At 46.1% G+C, this 17,760-nt stretch overlaps 2 protein-coding genes across 2 annotated transcripts in view; one reads left to right on the plus strand and one right to left on the minus strand.

Moving 5' to 3' along the window:
- The window catches only part of LOC132386861 (oocyte zinc finger protein XlCOF6-like), a 43,499-nt gene that overhangs the window by 23,184 nt on the left and 2,555 nt on the right, over positions 1–17,760 (minus strand). The gene's annotated exons all lie outside the window — the stretch shown is intronic.
- LOC132386860 (gastrula zinc finger protein XlCGF26.1-like) lies at positions 264–11,841 on the plus strand. The gene is made up of 2 exons (XM_059959203.1): positions 264–310; positions 4,990–11,841. The coding sequence occupies exon 2, from the start codon at positions 5,382–5,384 to the stop codon at positions 6,768–6,770; it is 1,389 nt and encodes a 462-aa protein (XP_059815186.1). The 5' UTR covers positions 264–310; positions 4,990–5,381; the 3' UTR covers positions 6,771–11,841.

Genomic DNA, 17,760 nt, shown 5'->3' on the forward strand with positions numbered 1-17,760 from the left:
TGTGTTTTATAACTGCATTTTACTTTGGCATTAGATACATGTTGATATTGAGTATGGTGTTTATGGGAGCCACTTTCTGCGTTAAAACAGCTGCTGATTTTTCTACACACAGGAAAAAAAAATGAGGTATGGACAATGAACCGGTGGTTGCAGAAATGTTTAATGGCACCGTAATCTCCCATAATGCAGTGCGTTTAAAATTTCGCCGGCCCTGAAGCACAGATGAAATGCGCAGGCGTCAGGCTGATGACGTCCCCGAGTATCACGCATGCGCACAGGACCCTGAAGGCCTTGAAAATGTCGGCTGCAGGTAAGAGTGATTCTCCGTGTTTTTGTCTTAAACACCGACTTTGGGACATTTCCGGTGAAATCCGGAAACCGTGACCAGCAATTCCGGGACAGTCCTGCCCTCTTCCCTCTCTCTCAGCCCCACGATCCGTACACGGGCCCCGGGGAGCTCCCGGCTGATGAGGGAATGGGAACCGATGGATCTCTCAGACAGAGCTGAGCTCCAGCTATCTAAATGCAAGGATTAGGAACTCGGAGAAAGGGAACAAAATCTTTTACATCACCAGTTGAGAAAATCACCTTTGTTCTACCTCCAATCACAAAGAAGAGGAAATCTGCAGATGCTGGAAATCCAAGCAACACACGCAAAATGCCGGCAGAACTCAGCATTAGTACTCCTTTCCATAGATGCTGCCTGGCCTGCTGAGCTCCTCCAGCATTTTGTGTGTGTTGCTTGTTCCACCTCCTTTTGTTCTGGACTTTTCTACCCGTGACGACATGTTTTGTACCATTCTCTCTGGGTACATAATGATATCAAAAACCTTTGCCCTGGGCAACAAGTAACTTTCACATCAGAAATGTGCCAGACTCCAGTGAGACAGACTACTGCCCTTCCCTTCATATTCATTGGCATTGCCATCACCGAGTTCATCACCGTCAGTCATCTGGAGAGGGCTCAGGGGAAATATTTATGTACAACACAGAAACTGGTGTTACCTGTGTGTATTGTGGTGATGCAAACGTTGCTGGAGAATTTGCAAATGGGGAGAAGTGGAGTGAAATTTGGAAATCTGACTTTTTAAAGCGTCATTTAGCAAGCAAGTCACATATGGACAGTGTGCAAAAGCTCTGCCGAGAAAATCCTTCATAACCCACTATAGGCCTGCTACATAGGTTGTGTGAGAGTGTAGATGAACTCGATCAAACCCAGAGGAGATCAATGTTTTTATCGACAGTGATTTGCTAGCTGTGAAAATGAATACCTCTCTATATAAAATTCACTGTGCACATGTTGTCACTGGGTAATAGAATGCACAGTACATGATTTATGTGCACACTTGTCATTACAAATTAGAGGGGACATTGGTGGGAAGGTGGTGAGACCTCCAGTGTCCCTGATGCCCTCACCTGCAAGATGTGCCTCCAGCTGCAGCTTGTAACCCTGCACGTTAAGGAGTTGGAACTGGAAATGGATGAATTCCAGATCATCCAGGAGTTGGAGGGGGTGATAGCTATGACAGGATGAGAGGTGAGTTACATACAAGGTACAGGACACAGGGAACTGGGTGAGAGTCAGGGAAATGAGGTTAAATAGATATCATAGAGTACTCTTGTGGCCATCCCACACAACAGGTGGAACACTTTAGGAAGTATTGGGGGGGGATTACCTGACAGAGGAAAGTCAAAGGAGTGATAGGGGATTCATTAGTTAGGGGAACAGAACAGGAAGGGGACTAATATCCTAGTGGTAAGGCTGCGAGAGAAAGTGTGGTGGAGGGGGGTGCTGATGTGGTTAAAATGATTTGTAGGGGGAATGGGAGCCAGAATGCCAGGACAGATAATGGAGAGGGTGATTTGAATTGAATTGAATTTCTTACATAGATATACTTGAGGAGTCGAAGTCTTTACGTTACATCTCCATCTAAATCTGCAATGTGTAATTTATAGTAATTTATAATAAATAGTTTGTGCATAGAACAGTCAGTATAACATAGATATGCAATTGTATTCGGATGAATTAATCAGTCTGATGACCTGGTAGAAGATGATGTCCTGGAGCCTGTTGGTCCTTTCGCTGTGGTACCATTTCCTGGATGGTAGCAGCAAGAACAGTTTGTGGTTGTGGTGAATTGGGTCCCCAATATCTTTTGGGCCCTTTTTCCACACCTGTCCCTGTAAGTGTCCTGAATAGTGAGAAGTTCACATCTACAGATAAACTGGGCTATCCGCACCACTCTCTGCAGGTTCCTGAGATTAAGGGAAATACAGTTCCCATACCAGGCAGTGATGCAGCCAGTCAGGATGCACTCAATTGTGTCCCTGTAGAAAGTCCTCAGGATTTCGGGCCCCATCCCCAACTTTTTCAACCATCTGAGGTGAAAGAGGTGCTGCTGTGCTCTTTTCACAGCACAGCCGGTTTGTACAGACAATGTGAGATGCTTGGTGATGTCTATGCCGAGGATCTTAACATTGTTCACCCTCTCAGTCCCAGATCCTTTGATGTCAACAGGGTTTAGCCTGTCTCCATTCCTCCTGCTGCTTTGTTTTTGTGACAGTGAGGGAGAGTTTGTTTTCTTGACACCAGTCAAATGTTGTTCAGACCTCAGACAGTGTCAGCAATCAAATGGTTGAGCATGGTGCGATGAATGTGCTGAGCTGTGTTTATCACAATACAAGAAGCATCGTAGGAAAGCCCAATGAGCTCAGGACAGGGAATTATGATATTGTGGCCATTATAGGGGCTTGTTTACACACAACAGTCTGAAGGATTTAGAGATATTTGTAGAGAGATTGCAGACCATGCCAAGAAACAAAGGTTGTTCCAGTAAGTGATTTTAACTTTCCATATATTGACTGGGACTCCCATACTGTAAAAAGATTAGATGGGGTAAAGTTTGTCAAATGTGTCCTTAATCAGTAAGTAGAATTCCCGACGTAGAAGTGTGCAACAAGCTGTTAGGAAATGATCCAGGGTGGTGACAGAATTTGTGATCATAATGCCATGAGATTCAAAGTAAATATGGAAAAAACAGAGGTCTGGACCACGGGTTGGGATTCTAAATTGCAGAAAGGTCGATTTTGAAGGTATCAGAAAGGATCTGACAAGTGTGGTTTGGGACAGGCTGTCTCCTGGCAAAGGAGTACCTGTAAGTGGGAAGCCTTCAGATGTGAATTTTTGAGGATGCAGAGTTTGTATGTGCCTGCCAATATGAAAGTTGAAAGGTAACTGGTCCAGGGAACCTTGCTTTTGAAGAGAAATTGAAGCCTCGTATATTTTGTTCCTCTAAATGTGTCAGACTGTTGGGTGCTACCGAGACCCATTAATGACTACAAGTCATGATTCCACGCACTGAGCTCATCTGACTTTATTTATTGACTTCTTTTGGTTTCTCAAAGCTTCCGAATAGTTTTTGTTGTTTGTTTGCCCTCTCTTTGACATTTATGTTAGCTTTGGCTTCTCGTTTAACCACGGTTGTGTCCTCCTGTCTTTCTAATGCTTCCACTTCTGTGGAATCACTCAGCTCCCGAATTGCTCCAGAAATTCCAGTCACTGCTGCTCAATTGTAACTTCTACCTTTTACCTTCCAAACAAGCTTGTACAACTTCTCTGTCATAGAAACATGTAGAAGTTGCATACAGAAACAGGCTCTTTGGCCCATCTAGTCAATGCCAAAAAAAACATTTAATCTTGCTGTGCAATCTGGACCAGCTGGGAAAATGGTTTGAGAAATGGAAAATGGAATTTAACACAGACCAGTGTGAGTTGTTGCACTTTGGTTTGACCTACCAAGGGAGGTCTTTCACAGTGACTGGTCGGGCACGGAGGAGTGTTGTAGAAGAAAGGGACCTCTTGTAGAAGAAAGTCCTTAATTCACTGAAAGTGGTATCACAGTTAGATAGAGATGGAAGGAAAGATCTTAGCCCATTGCCCTTCATGAAGCAAAGTACTGACAACAATAAATGGATATTATGTTGACTTGTAAAAGACATTGGTGAGCCCTAATTTAGAGTATTGTTTGCAGTTTTGGTCACCTGCCTACAGGAAAAATGTACAAGCGGTTCAGAGAAAATTCACGAGGATTTTGCCAGGTCTGGAGGACTTGGGTTATAAGGAAAGATTGACAGGTCAGGACTTTATTCCTTGGAACGTAGAAGATTGAGGGGATATTTGATTGTGATAGAGGGGCATAGATAGTGTAAATGCAAGCTGGCTTTTACCACTGAGATTGGGTGGGACCACAACCAGAGTCCGTGGGTTAAGGGTTTTAAGGTGAAATTTTAAGGGGAACATGAGTGGAAGCTTCTTCACACAGACAGTCATCCGGGTGTGGAATGAGCAGCCAGCACAAGTGGTGCATGCGAGTTCAATTTCAACATTTAAGATGTTCTTGTAGGTACCTGGATGTTAGCAGTATGGAAGTGGAGAGTTTAAATAGTTCAGCACAAACTAGATGGCCCAAAGGGCCTGTTTCTATGTTGTAATTTTCTATGACTGTTAAAATAATACAACAAAATCACTCTAAGTCCTTTCAACAGCTGTGGACCAACCATTCATCTCAACAGGAATTTTCTACATGGCGTTAAAGCTGTGGCAGTTTAAGTTAATCATTCGTAAAAGAAAATCCCAGCTGCACATCTAGAAAGACGGTTTGTGTGAGACTGTTTCAGTTACTGTGGGGCCAGGAACCCATGCAGCTCAGCAGGAGCAGGGAATAATACCAATGGTGAGAGTTCAACTCAGCCAAGGTACAAATTGGAGATGGCAGAAAGCCCCATTCTTATTGAGACAGAAGATTATCAGGGAATTGATGGCCATTCCAGATACCAGCACTCTGCCCAGTCAGGAGATGATTTCTCTCTCCAGCTTAGGTTGAACCTCACTGTAACAGTGTGATACCTGATCAGACTTTGGCAACTCAAGTAATCTCATCTGAGATGTTGTCCTACACCAACTGACGGATTTTGTAAATCTTTTTACAGGTTAAAAACGAGAAGGAATTTGTCTCCAGGAATCTCAATCATGGCACGCCAGTTTTGTTGACTCTTTCTAGGTATTTTAGAAGTGGAGCAGGGGATTCAATTGACCATCCTTCCTGCTCAGACTGTGGGGAGGAATTCACTCGGTCATTTGACCAACTGGCACGCCCATCATTTTACACAGGAGAACGGCCGTTCACCTGCTCAGACAGTGGAAATGGATTCACTCGGTTATCACAATTGAAGGTACATCAGCAAGTTCATACTGGGCAAGGCCATTTTCCTGTTCTGTGTGTGAGAAAGGATTCAGTCAGTCATCCCAGTCAGTTCACAATAGGCAGAGGCTGCTCCTCTGCTGAATTTACGAGGACCGATTCACTCGGTCATCTGACCTAATGGCTCACCAGCGAGTTCACACCAGGGAGCGGCCATTCACCTGTTTGGACTGTAGGAAGGGATTCACTTGCTCATATAAACTGAAAGTTCATCATCGAGTTCACACTGGTGAGAAACCATTCACCTGCTCAGTCTGTGAAAAGAGATTCAGTCACTCTTCCACACTACGGAGACACCAGCGAGTTCACACTGGGGAGAAGCCATTCACCTGCTCAGTCTGTGGGAAGAGATTCTCTGAGTCATCTGCCCTACTGGTACATCAGCGAGTTCACACCGGGGAGAAGCCGTTCATCTGCTCAGACTGTGGGAAGAGATTCACCGAGTCATCTGGCCTACTGGTACATCAGCGTGTTCACACTGGGGAGAAGCCATTTACCTGCTCAGACTGTGGGAAGAGATTCACTCAGTCATCCACCCTACAGAGTCATCTGCGAGTTCACACTGGAGAGAGGCCGTTCTCCTGCTCAGAGTGTGGGAAGGGATTCATTCGGTCATCCCAACTACTGGCACACCAGCGCGTGCACACTGGGGAGTGGCCTTTCACCTGCTCAGAATGTGGGAAAGGATTCACTGAGTCATCCACCCTACAGAGACATCAGCGAGTTCACACTGGGGAGAAGCCGTTCACCTGCTCAGTCTGTGGGAAGAGATTCACTCATTCATCCACCATACAGAGACACCAGTCAGTTCACACTGGGGAGAGGCCGTTCACCTGCTCAGACTGTGGGAAGGGATGCACTAAATCATCTATACTGAAAGTACATCAGCGAGTTCATGCTGGAGAGAGGCGGTTCACCTGTTCAGAATGTGGGAAGGGATTCACTCAGTTACACCATCTACAGAGGCACCAGCGAGTTCACACTGGGGAGAAGCCATTCACCTGCTCGGAATGTGGGAAGAGATTCACTGATTCATCCATCCTACAGAGACACCAGCGAGTTCACACTGGAGAGAAGCCGTTCACTTGCTCAGTCTGTGGGAAGAGATTCACTCGGTTATCCACCCTACGGAATCATCAGCGAATTCATACTGGGGAGAAGCCATTCACCTGCTCGGAATGTGGGAAAGGATTCACTGATTCATCCAACCTACAGAAACATCAGCGAATTCACACTGGGGAGAAGCCGTTCACCTGCTCAGAATGTGAGAAGAGATTCACTGATTCATCCACCCTACAGAAGCATCAGCGAGTTCACACTGGGGAGAAGCCGTTCACATGCTCAGTCTGTGGGAAGGGATTCACTCGGTCATCCACCCTACAGAGTCATCAGCGAGTTCACACTGGGGAGAAGCCGTTCACTTGCTCAGAATGTGGGAAAGGATTCACCCAGTCATCCCGACTACTGGCACACCTGTCAGTTCACGATGGGGAGTGGCCGTTGTTATGAATCTCTAGGTTTCATTTGTTGTGGACTATCATTTCAAGAGAGAGAGAGAGAGAGAGATTAGGAAGGTGAATCAGTCTGACTTGCTACTTGTTTACATCACTCGCAGCTTGTTTAGTTTTAACCGAGGACACAGACACTCAGAGTCAGACAGAGACGAAGGAGGAAAAATGGAAGGATTGAAACCAGGGAACTAGTGGCCAAGAGTCACTGTTTGGATTTTCCTATGCCCACAAGTGTGAGCTAATTATCAATTCCGTCATCTCGTTTGATCCATAGGAGTGGATCGGATTTGGGGTATCCTGTGAAGACCACTGAATGTGTTAACCCTTGCCTGGGCATGGTGTGGTAATTCACTTGAACAGGATACCCCTTGTGACAAGTCACTTTCGGTGATAATTCATATGTGGATTTGGAATGATGACAGATCAAATCTACAGTGACTGTTCCCCCATTTTACCTCCATGGAACCTGTGGAATTCGATAAAATTTCCTTCTCTCGACATTTACCCTGGATTACAAATATGTCTCTCTCATCACCTATTCTGTGGTTGAACTGAACTTACATACTTTAGTATCTCAAGACTCCAAGTCTTGTTTCCCCCGAGCTCAATAGTTTGGGAGTTATATTTACACGCATATATACACATAACACTGTTAACTTCTGTTCATCGTGCTTAAGTTACCAGATTACAAGGAGATTCTAATAAGGATAGTTTTAACATCAAAAACAGACTCAGGTGTAGTGGGGCCTGTGTCCAGGATATGAACAGATTTGGGGGCGTATTGATTAATTATCGATTTCATTGGGGAAATCCCTTTTGATTTATTTGTGGGTGGAAAATCAGCAGCAATGGATGTTGATAGATATCTGGAAGTGCCAACCTCTGAGGCATTAGATGACGCCAGAAGGATTGGGTTGTTGAGTATTGCTAAAAGGTTAAAAATTGCTAAGGTGAAATTTATGATCAGGTGGGCACAGATGCAGAGGATAACAGCTGAACATTATGTATCTGACAATGTGTTTAAAATGGAGGTGTTGGAGGTGTTTCCTGAAAGTAAACCTCGTGAGCTTGAGCTCCCGTATAAATGACAAAAATTAAAGATGGAGGCTGCAGAAAGGCAGAGGCCATTTAAAGCTAGAGAGGCAGAAAAATAGAGAGAAGAGGCAGTAAAACAGTGGGAGGACGCAGAAAGACAGAGGCTGTTCGAGCTGGAAAAGATAGAGAGATTACAGCAAAGGGGTCTAGTGTTACACTCTGGTGATAAGTTTGAGGCCAGTTGGGAAGTTAAATTGCTGCCTCCATTTGACAAGGCAAAGGTTGATAAACACTTCCAGTATTTTGAGAAGGTTGCTCAGAGTTTAAAGTGGTCAAAAGAGGGTTGTCCTATTCTCTTACATAGTGCAATTAAGGGGGAGGCTCAGCAAGCCTATTCTGCTTTGACAATTGATGAAGCAGCTGATTATAGAACATAGAACAGCACATCACAGTACAGGCCCTTCAGCCCACAATGTTGTGCTGACCTTTAATCCCTGCCCCCCATATATCCTCCACCCACTTAAATTCCTCCATATATCTGTCTAGTAGTCTCTAGTGTATCTGCCTCCACCACTGACTCAGGCAGTGCATTCCGCACACCAACCACTCTCTGAGTTAGAAAAAAAACCTTCCTCTAATATACCCCTTGAACTCCGCACCCCTTACCTTAATGCCATGTCCTCTTGTATTGAGCAGTGGTACCCTAGGGAAGAGGCACTGGCTGCCCACTCTATCTATGCCTCTTAATATCTTGTATACCCCTATCATGTCTCCTGTTATCCTCCTTCTCTTCAACGAGTAAAGCCCTAGCTCCCTTAATCTCTGATCATAATGCATGCAGTCTAAACCAGACATTATCCTGGTATATCTCCCCTGTACCCTTTCCAATGCTTCCATATCTTTCTGATAGTGAGGTGACCAGAATTGGATACAGTACTCCAAGTGTGGCCTAACCAGAGTTTTATAGAGCAGCATCATTACATCGCGACTCTTAAACTCTATCCCTCAACTTATGAAAGCTAACACTCCATAAGCTTTCTTAACTACCCTACCTACACGTGAGGCAACTTTCTGGGATCTGGGGACATAAACCCCCAGATCCCTCTGCTCCTCCACAGTACCAAGTGTCCTGCCATTTACTTTGTACTCTGTCTTGGAGTTTCACCTTCCAAATTGCACCACCTCACACTTCTCCAGGTTGTACTCCATCTGCCACTTTTCAGCCCATTCCTGGATCCTATCAATGTCTGTCTGCAATCTTTGTCAATCCTCTACACTATCCACAACACCACCAACCTTTGTGTCATCTGCAACCTTGTCAACCCTCCCTTCTACCCCCATATCCAGGTCGTTAATAAAAATCACGAAAAGTAAGGGTCCCAGTACCGATTTATGTGGGACACCACAAGTTACAACCCTCAAATCCAAAATGTACTCACTCCACCATGACTGTCTGCTTTCTGTAGGTAAGCCAATTCTGAATCCACCTGGCCAAATATCCCTTCTGACTTTCTGAATAAGCTTACCGTGGGGAACCTTATCACATAGTGAAACAGGCTGTGCTCAAAGCTTACAAGATGGTCTCAGAATCATACTGCAAATGTTTAGAAATTTGAGGAAATCTGTGAACCAGACTTATATGGAATTTGCTTATGAGAAGTTTGTGTGTTTTGACCGCTGGTGCACATGTAAAAATGTGAATGATGATTTTAACAGCTTGAAAGAGTTGGTTTTAATTGAAGAATTCAAAAGCTGAGTGTCTGATGACCTAAAGACATATTTAGATGAAAAGGATGCTGCCACTTTGCAGGAGTCTGCTAGATTAGCAGATGAGTTTGTTTTAACTTATAAGGTTAAGTTTACCCAGAATAAGAGCTTCCAAAAGAGTAGCAGGGATAACCAGGGTAAACCAGAAATTGAAGCTGGGACCAGTGACAAGAGTAAGGATGAAGGGAAGCAGTTGAAGGAGAAATATTCTGGTCTCACTTGTTACTATTGTAAGAAATCTGGTCATATGATGGCTAATTGTTCTGTCCTGAAGAAGAAAAAGGAAAAGGAGGCAGTCCCAAATGCCTGTGTTCAGTATGTTGAAGCACCTATAAACCCATAGGGTTCTGAACATTCTGTTGAGGCTCAATTAAGGACTGAGAGGTCTGACCGAGATAAGAAGGGATTCGATCATTTTATGTCAGATGGGTTTGTATTAGCAAAGGAAGGGTCAACCCCAGTACCAGTGAAAATTCTTCGAGATACTGGGGCTTCTCAGTCACTTATATTAGACAGTGTTCTAATGTTTGGTGATGAGACTGACACTGGAGAGGAGAGATAAATCTAATTAAAGGCATTGGGGTCGGTATCGTTTCTGTACCATTGCACAAGGTAACTTTACAGTCAGGGTTGGTTTCGGGACCTGTTAAGATTGGATTATGCTCCAGTTTACCGGTGGAAGATGTAACTTTGCTGTTAGGGAATGACCTGGCAAATGTTAAAGTTGTTCCTGCAGTGCAGTTCACAACTAAGTCAGCCACTGACGACCCACAAATGGATTTTAACATTCATCATTCCTGCGCAGTAACTAGAAGTATGGCTAAAAAGTCTGCCGATGCAGACAGTTCTGTGCAGCATGATTCTGATACCCATGATGGCCAAAATCGGGATTCAGGTTATGACGACTTGTCAGGGACTTCTCTGCCTTCATTTTTTCAACAGGATTCAGGTAGTAAGTCTGATGAGAAAGACTTATTCCTGTCTAGGAAGGAGTTTATTGCAGAAGAGAACCAAGACCCTGAGAGTGAAGTTTTGAAAGAAACAGCTGTCTCAGATGATGAGATTAAGAAAGTGCCAGTAGGATATTATCTCGAGGATGGAGTGTTAATGAGGAAGTGGAGGCCACCTGCTATACCAGCAAGTGAGGAATGGGCAATTGTTCATCAAGTTGTAGTTCCTAAAGTTTATAGGGCTGAAATTTTAACTTTGGCCCGTAGTATGCCCTTTGGTCGACATTTTGGAGTGAATAAAACTGTAAACAGGATTATGAAATACTTCTACATGCCTAATTTTGGGAAATACGTTGTGACCTTTTGCAGAACCTGTCACACTTGTCATGTCGGTGTCGGTTTGATAGAAGGCCCACCGTGGTCTATACCTGCATTCGGTGAACCCTTTTCTAAAGTTATCGTGGATTGAGTTTGCCCGTTGCCAAATACTAAAGCTGGCCATCAGTATTTTCTAACTATTATGAGTACTGCATCCAGATTCCCAGAGGCAATACCTCTCAGAAATATTAAAGTTAAAACTCTGGTGAAGGCTGTTACCAAATTTTTTTACTTGATTTGGTTTGCCTAAAGAAATCCAGTCTGATCAAGGAAGTAATTTTACAACTGGATTATTCCAGCAGGTAGTTTATGAACTGGGAGCTAAACAAATTACATCATCCGCATTCCATCATGGGTTCCAGAAAGATTTCACTCTACCCTCAAAACAATGACAAAGACATAATGTGTTCCACACAGTTTCTCTCTCTCTCACACTGTGCCTTGTAAAGGCTTGAAAAAGACATAATCGGACGCACGCACATACACGCCAAAAAAAGACACTGTGTTGAAAATGTAAAAGACTGGGATGAAGGAATGCTTTTGTTGGCAGTAAGAGAGTTGATATCGGAATCACTGGGCTTTAGTCCATTTGAACTTGTATTTCGTCACAGAGTGAAGTGACCTTTGCCCTTGTTAAAGAGACAGTGGGTTGATGGGGACATACATGTTAACTTGTTAGACTATGTTTTGAAGTTCAAAAATAAACTACACCAGGCCTGTACTCTAGCGAGACAAAACTTAAAGATTTCTCAAAACAAAATGAAGTGTTGGTTTGATAAGCGGGCTTGCGTAATAAAATACCAGGTGGGGGATAAGGTTCTTGCCTATTTCCAATGTTGACGAATCCACCTCAGGCGAAATTCAACAGACTGTATGAAATAGTCTCTCAAATTAACGATGTGAATTATGTTATTAAAACACCCGACCGACGTAAACTAACACAGGTGTTACACATAAATATGATAAAGCCTTTTTTTTGACAGGCAGGCACAGTCTGTGAGTGTTGTTGTCAAATCACATGAATCTGGCAACACTGAGAATGAAACAATTGACACGTCTGAGACTTTTCGCAAGCCAAACGTGGTCCCAGTTAGGCTAATGAACTGGGTTGTTCTAGAAAACATTGATAACAAGTTGGCTCATCTGCAGCCAAAGCAAGAACAACAGCTGAAGGAATTAATTCTGAAGTTTAAATATTTATTTCCCGATGTTCCCAAGCAAACCACGGTCTCAGTACATGACGCAGATATTGGTCAAGCCAAACTGATTAAACAACACCCATATCGCATGAACATAGTAAAGTGTAAATTGGCTGAGCAATCGTTGCAGGTGGGGAAACAGATTCGGTAGGTCTCAAAGGCAAGGACTTCGGACACAGTCTTGGTAGTAAAGTACTTTATTTACAGAAGGCAGGTGTGGGAAAATGGCAACTGAAGCAACATGCACATGTGCACAATTTACAGCAGTCATGGGGAAAGTCGGATCAGCAATAAAACACACACGGACAATTACTAATGAACGTGGGAAAGTCGCCTGGGGACAAAGTACACGCGCACCCACAACCAAAGCAAAATTCAATACGATACTCTCCACCCCTTGTCTCTGGGCAGGCTCGGCTCTATGATATTAGGGATAGTAATCAATGCTCCCAACAGTATTCAATACACAGCTCACCAACAGTTCCTCCAGCTCCGTTCCACGGTTCTCAGCCTGGGGTGAAGCAGGGTGGTCCCTCGGAGTTGGCAAAGGGAAAGGGTCCAGCACACCTGACACCCTTTATAGTGCAGCAGGACTAGAGGGTCCCGCCCTGGTAATTCACAGTGGGGGCAATGGCTGGGTGCCAGCAGAGTTAAGCCGATTACAAAGGCCAATTGCTCGAGGCCAAGTACAAGGAAGGCTAATTAAAGGGACCAATAGTGAGGTGTGCATTGATGGGCGAGGAGGGGTGAAACTTTGATTGGCAGGTGGCGTGCCTTCCGACCAGGTAGTGGGCTGTTCCGTCACGTGACAGTCACGACCCCTCCAATATAGTCTACCCCTCGGATCCACGCCAAAATCAGTGAGACCGACATCCCACAGCCTGGAGATGAGAGAGACGGAGGGTGAAGGACACAGAGAGACAGGAGACGGTACAAATCCCCAGTGTTTATCAGTAACACAATTACTGATCACATTAATGTTCAGTGTCAAACACCCAGTGACTATAAACACAATCTCCCACAGTCTGGTACTTACTCCAGTTTCTGTATTTTACACTCCTGAATCTCCCAATTCATTACATGTAACAGAGTGAGAAGTAAAGTAATATATCTTAATGGAAGTCTTACACTTAACTATTTCTGAAGAAAGGCAGACGTGCTCTGAATAGTTTGACCAGCACAGCACAATATACACACAGAATTATAACAAAATTGAGTGCAATCGATCAGTGAGTGACAGTTGCCCACCACCCAAACGGCCACCAGTTTCCCCATGAGGTGTCGTGTTGGAGGAGCTGGTCCCTCGAGATTTTAGCCACCGAGTCCCGAATGTGAGCAGCCCAGTGGGTGATGTTGCTCCACACGTCAGGGGTAAACGTGCAGTACCCCTTACCAATGACTGCAGAGGTCCCACCATCAGCCGCCAATAGGTAATCCGGGGCCAGTCGATTCTGCAGGGCGACTATCCTGTCGGCCGCCAGCTCTGCCGCCGTTCGGGTGAGGGCATCTTCGGTGTGTGGCAGTGCCACTGCCGTTCCGTCAGCCGGCGTCTCGAGCACACTGGTCATCCGGATCACGTCACGGGACAGCCGGGCCGTGTCCTATCTGGGAGAGGCTGTCATCCAGAACCTCTCCTCCTCCGTGATGGCCCTCTTGTCCCGTAGCTGCTATGTGCCGGGGGCTCACCCAGATCACCCCGCCCCTCAGGGCATACACGTTGATGAAATGCAGAGGTTCACCATCCAGGCGCACAGCCAGATGGAGCAGGCGGCCGGGCACGACATCCTGAGCTTTTACCATTTCCGGCCGGAAGGTCAAGGCCAACAGTATCACCACCCCGCTAGAGTTGGAGCTAAGGTGACTCATGTAGACCCCGCCCCGCCACTCTAGAAGCCAAGAAGACTCATCCCCTGGGGTGGTATGGATTCCCTACAGGTCATTCACCGCATATCTCCCATGCCTGAGGACTGCGAGATTGTTTTATCTGCGGTGAGAACCCCTGCTCTCATTAAACTTTAGACTAGCAACAGTGAGCTTCATGTTGGGAGTACACTAGGCCTCAGCAACAATACCCTTCCCAGTGAGAGCGGAGGGGCCCTCAACCACACTATCCCGAGAAAAAAGCAAGAATGCTGTTTGCTTTCAGGCCCGAGTGGTGCCAACGCCACCCTGTGACCCACCGTCTCCCGAAGGAGCGAGGCTGCTTCCCACTCTGATGTCCCTTACCAGGTCATCCAGGAAGGATTTCAGCTGTCGCCTGTCATTCCCCGACACAGTATTCCTCTTCCCCTTCCCCTTCCGTCCGAGGGTGACTCGCAGGGACTTCACCAGCCTCGGCATGCTAGGCCAGCGAAGCGAGGCTAGTTTAGGCCGATGCTTTGCACCCACGGAGGAGTGAATGAACTCTCTGATCTCCTCCACAGGTATCAATGGGGATTTCTCAGGACGGGTGAGGATGTCCATTGTCTCGCTATCAAATGAATCCACCTCCAACCCCTCACTGCAGTCAGATCCCCCATCTTCCTCCTCATGTGTTCTAATAGGTGGCTGGACTTGTGACCCACACTGCGCAGCGGGTACGTCACTCAAACCTTCCCGCTCCACCGTCGCATCAGTCTTATCCACAGTTACGACGATGGAGGGATAATCGGTGGCAGACTTCTTAGAGTGTTTGGACTTCTTATTCGCTTTCTTTCTCAGTGGTCAAAACACCCTTTCTCCCCAACAAGTCCTCCATAGCCTCCGCGCACTTTTCCAGGGTAGTTCCAGTTCGCAAAATACATTGCACCCCGCGTTCAACTTTCACCGACCGAAACAGGGCGTTGTCCGAGGCTGGAGAGGCAGCCGCCTTTGCATAACTTCCCGAAGGCCTGCGACTCCCTGTAGACCGGTCCGTCATATTGCTGGTGTGTCTGAATCGAGAATGATACGGTGGTGGTGCTGCTGATAAAGACCTGGAGCGAGTTGAGTAACTGGCCGGAAAAGTTTGTACTCGACGGTACCTTGCTGGCTCAGTGCCAGAAATTCCAACGCCAGGAAAGGCTCCGTTAGTCCCGCAGAACGTCGAGACGTCTCAAACGATGTTTCGGCTCCCACACCGAACGAGAATCCCGACGACAGAGATGGAAGGAGGTTGTCCCGATGTCAGTGGGGGAACGACAGCGTTTGTCTCCGGTTTTTGGAGAGACCCGGCTTCCTGGCTAGATGCCAGCGGCCACAGCAGGGAGCTACGCAGTTCGCAGCCGTCAACAACCCCGTCCAAACTGGCAGAAAAACTCCAAACGAAGCTTCCACACTAAACCAGCCGCTCACGTAGAGACGGTTCAAACCAATTTCCAAGTAAATCACGACCTTAATAAAGCAGTTTTTCCTCGATTTCTCCCAGCGCAATTAGAAGAGATCCACTCTGTGTCTGACCCCGGGTGTGTGTGATGGGACGGTGTGGAGGGAGATTCATTCTGTGTCTGACCCCGGGATTGTGTGATGGGACGGTGTGGAGGGAGATTCACTCTGTGTCTGACCCCGGGAGTGTGTGATGGGACGGTGTGTAGGGAGATTCACTCTTTGTGTGACCCCGGGAGTGTGTGATGGAACAGTGTGGAGGGAGATTCACTCTGTATCTGACCCCAGGAGTGTGTGATGGGACAGTGTGGAGGGAAATTCACTCTGTGTCTTACCCCAGGATTGTGTGATGGGACTGTGTGGAGGGAGATTCACTCTGTGCCTGACCCCGGGAGCGTGTGGAGGGAGAATCACTCTGTGTTTAACGCCAGTATTCCATACCCCATCCCTCTCGTACTCCGGACCTCCGTGGAATCACGGCTGATATTACAGTCGAGTTTAACTGTCTGCGGGGGCAGGAGGGGATCAGTCAGCCACGATGTGGGTTGGGTTGAGCTGTGATCCTGGGCACCCAGACTCTGTCAGTCCGACCTCCCTCAGCCTGGACCTGAGACCCTACTGTGTCAGTGTGAGGAGCTCCGACCCTCTGTTGCAGTGCACGGGGTGCGGGGGCAACAGAAGCCTCAAATAAAACTCAAATAAGTCCGGCACCAGGACTGAAAATTACAGCGGTTTATTGATTTCATCATGACAAATGTAAATTAAACAATGTGTGAGCTTCTGACGTGCAGGAATAAATAAGTTGCCTCCGATTCACTCACAGTCACACACAATTAACTGACCGGCGACAACGAGTCAGCGGTTGAATAATCAGTCCCGTTTCTCACCGTCACTCCGCATCGGGGAGCCGATGATTATAAAATCACACTTCAGGGCCGTGACCGAGATCGCTGCAGATCCAACGTCACTGCTGAGGGATCTGTGAATTTAACATCATTATATCGGCCAAACCGCCGAATGCACCGTCCTCTGCAAAGGGGGCAAAAAGCTTCTCTCCGGAAAAATGCAAACCCCGGGACACTGGTGTCCCAGACTGAGGTACGCCCTGCACCCCTACCACCCCCCCCCCCCCACCTCCCGGGGTCTTCGCGTCCGTGTAATTCCCCGAGGTCCCAGGTGGGGGGAATCTCGAACCTGCACATCAGGTGAATGCAAACCCCGGGACACTGGTGTCCCAGACTGAGGTACGCCTTGCACACCTCCCCGCCCCCCGGGGTCTTCGCGTCCGTGTAATTCCCCGAGGTCCCAGGTGGGGGAATCTCGAACCTGCACATCAGGTAAATGCAAACCCCGGGACACTGGTGTCCCAGAGTGAGGTACGCCCTGCACACCTACCACCCCCCACCCCCCACCCCCGGGCTCTTCGCGTCCGTGTAATTCCCCGAGGTCCCAGGTGGTGGAATCTCGAACCTGCACATCAGGTAAATGCAGCATCCCTGGACAGGAGGCGGAAATGCTGGCTACTAGATTGGAGAATGTATTGCCTTAAAGTATCTCTGTCGATCAGACCAGATTTATTAAAAACCGCTATTTGTCCTTTAATATTAGGAGATTGATGAATATTGTTTATACTCCCTCATCTAGAATTCCAGAATGAGTCAACTCATTGGGTGCCGAGAATGCATTCGATAGAGTTGAACGGCCATACTTAATTACCACGCTTGAGAAATTTAATTTTATTTCCTAATTTATATCTTGGGTTAAATTGATATATTATGCCCCTACGGCTTCGGTACTTACCAATAATATAAGATCTCCTTTTTCTCGGTTATTTCGCGGTACTAGGCAAGGTTATCCTCTTAGCCCATTGCTATTTGACATGGCCCTGGAATCTTTAGCTATTGCTATTCGTGACTCTCCTTCTATATTTGGCGTTTCCCGCGGGAATGTGGTACACAAGTTAACGTTATATGCGGATGATTAGTTATTATATATTTCGAATCCTGACAAATCCAGTCCTGGTTTTATATCCTGCTCGCTCAGTTTAGAAACTTTTCTGGTTACAAACTGAATCTTAATAAGAGTGAACATTTCCCTTTAAAATTGTCAGTTCCAATCTTTTGTCATTTAGCATTTAGATTAGTTACGGATTATTTTACTTACCTCGGTGTTAAAATTACTAAAAAAAAAACACAAGGATTTATTTAATGTTAATCTTTTACCTTTAATTGATCAGGTCAAACAATTGCTTACTAGCTGGTCCTTATTGTCTATGTCATTGATTGGCCAAATTAATGCAAAAAAAAAGATTATTTTA

Source organism: Hypanus sabinus, unplaced genomic scaffold (assembly GCF_030144855.1).
Source record: "Hypanus sabinus isolate sHypSab1 unplaced genomic scaffold, sHypSab1.hap1 scaffold_135, whole genome shotgun sequence".
NCBI lineage: Eukaryota > Metazoa > Chordata > Chondrichthyes > Myliobatiformes > Dasyatidae > Hypanus > Hypanus sabinus.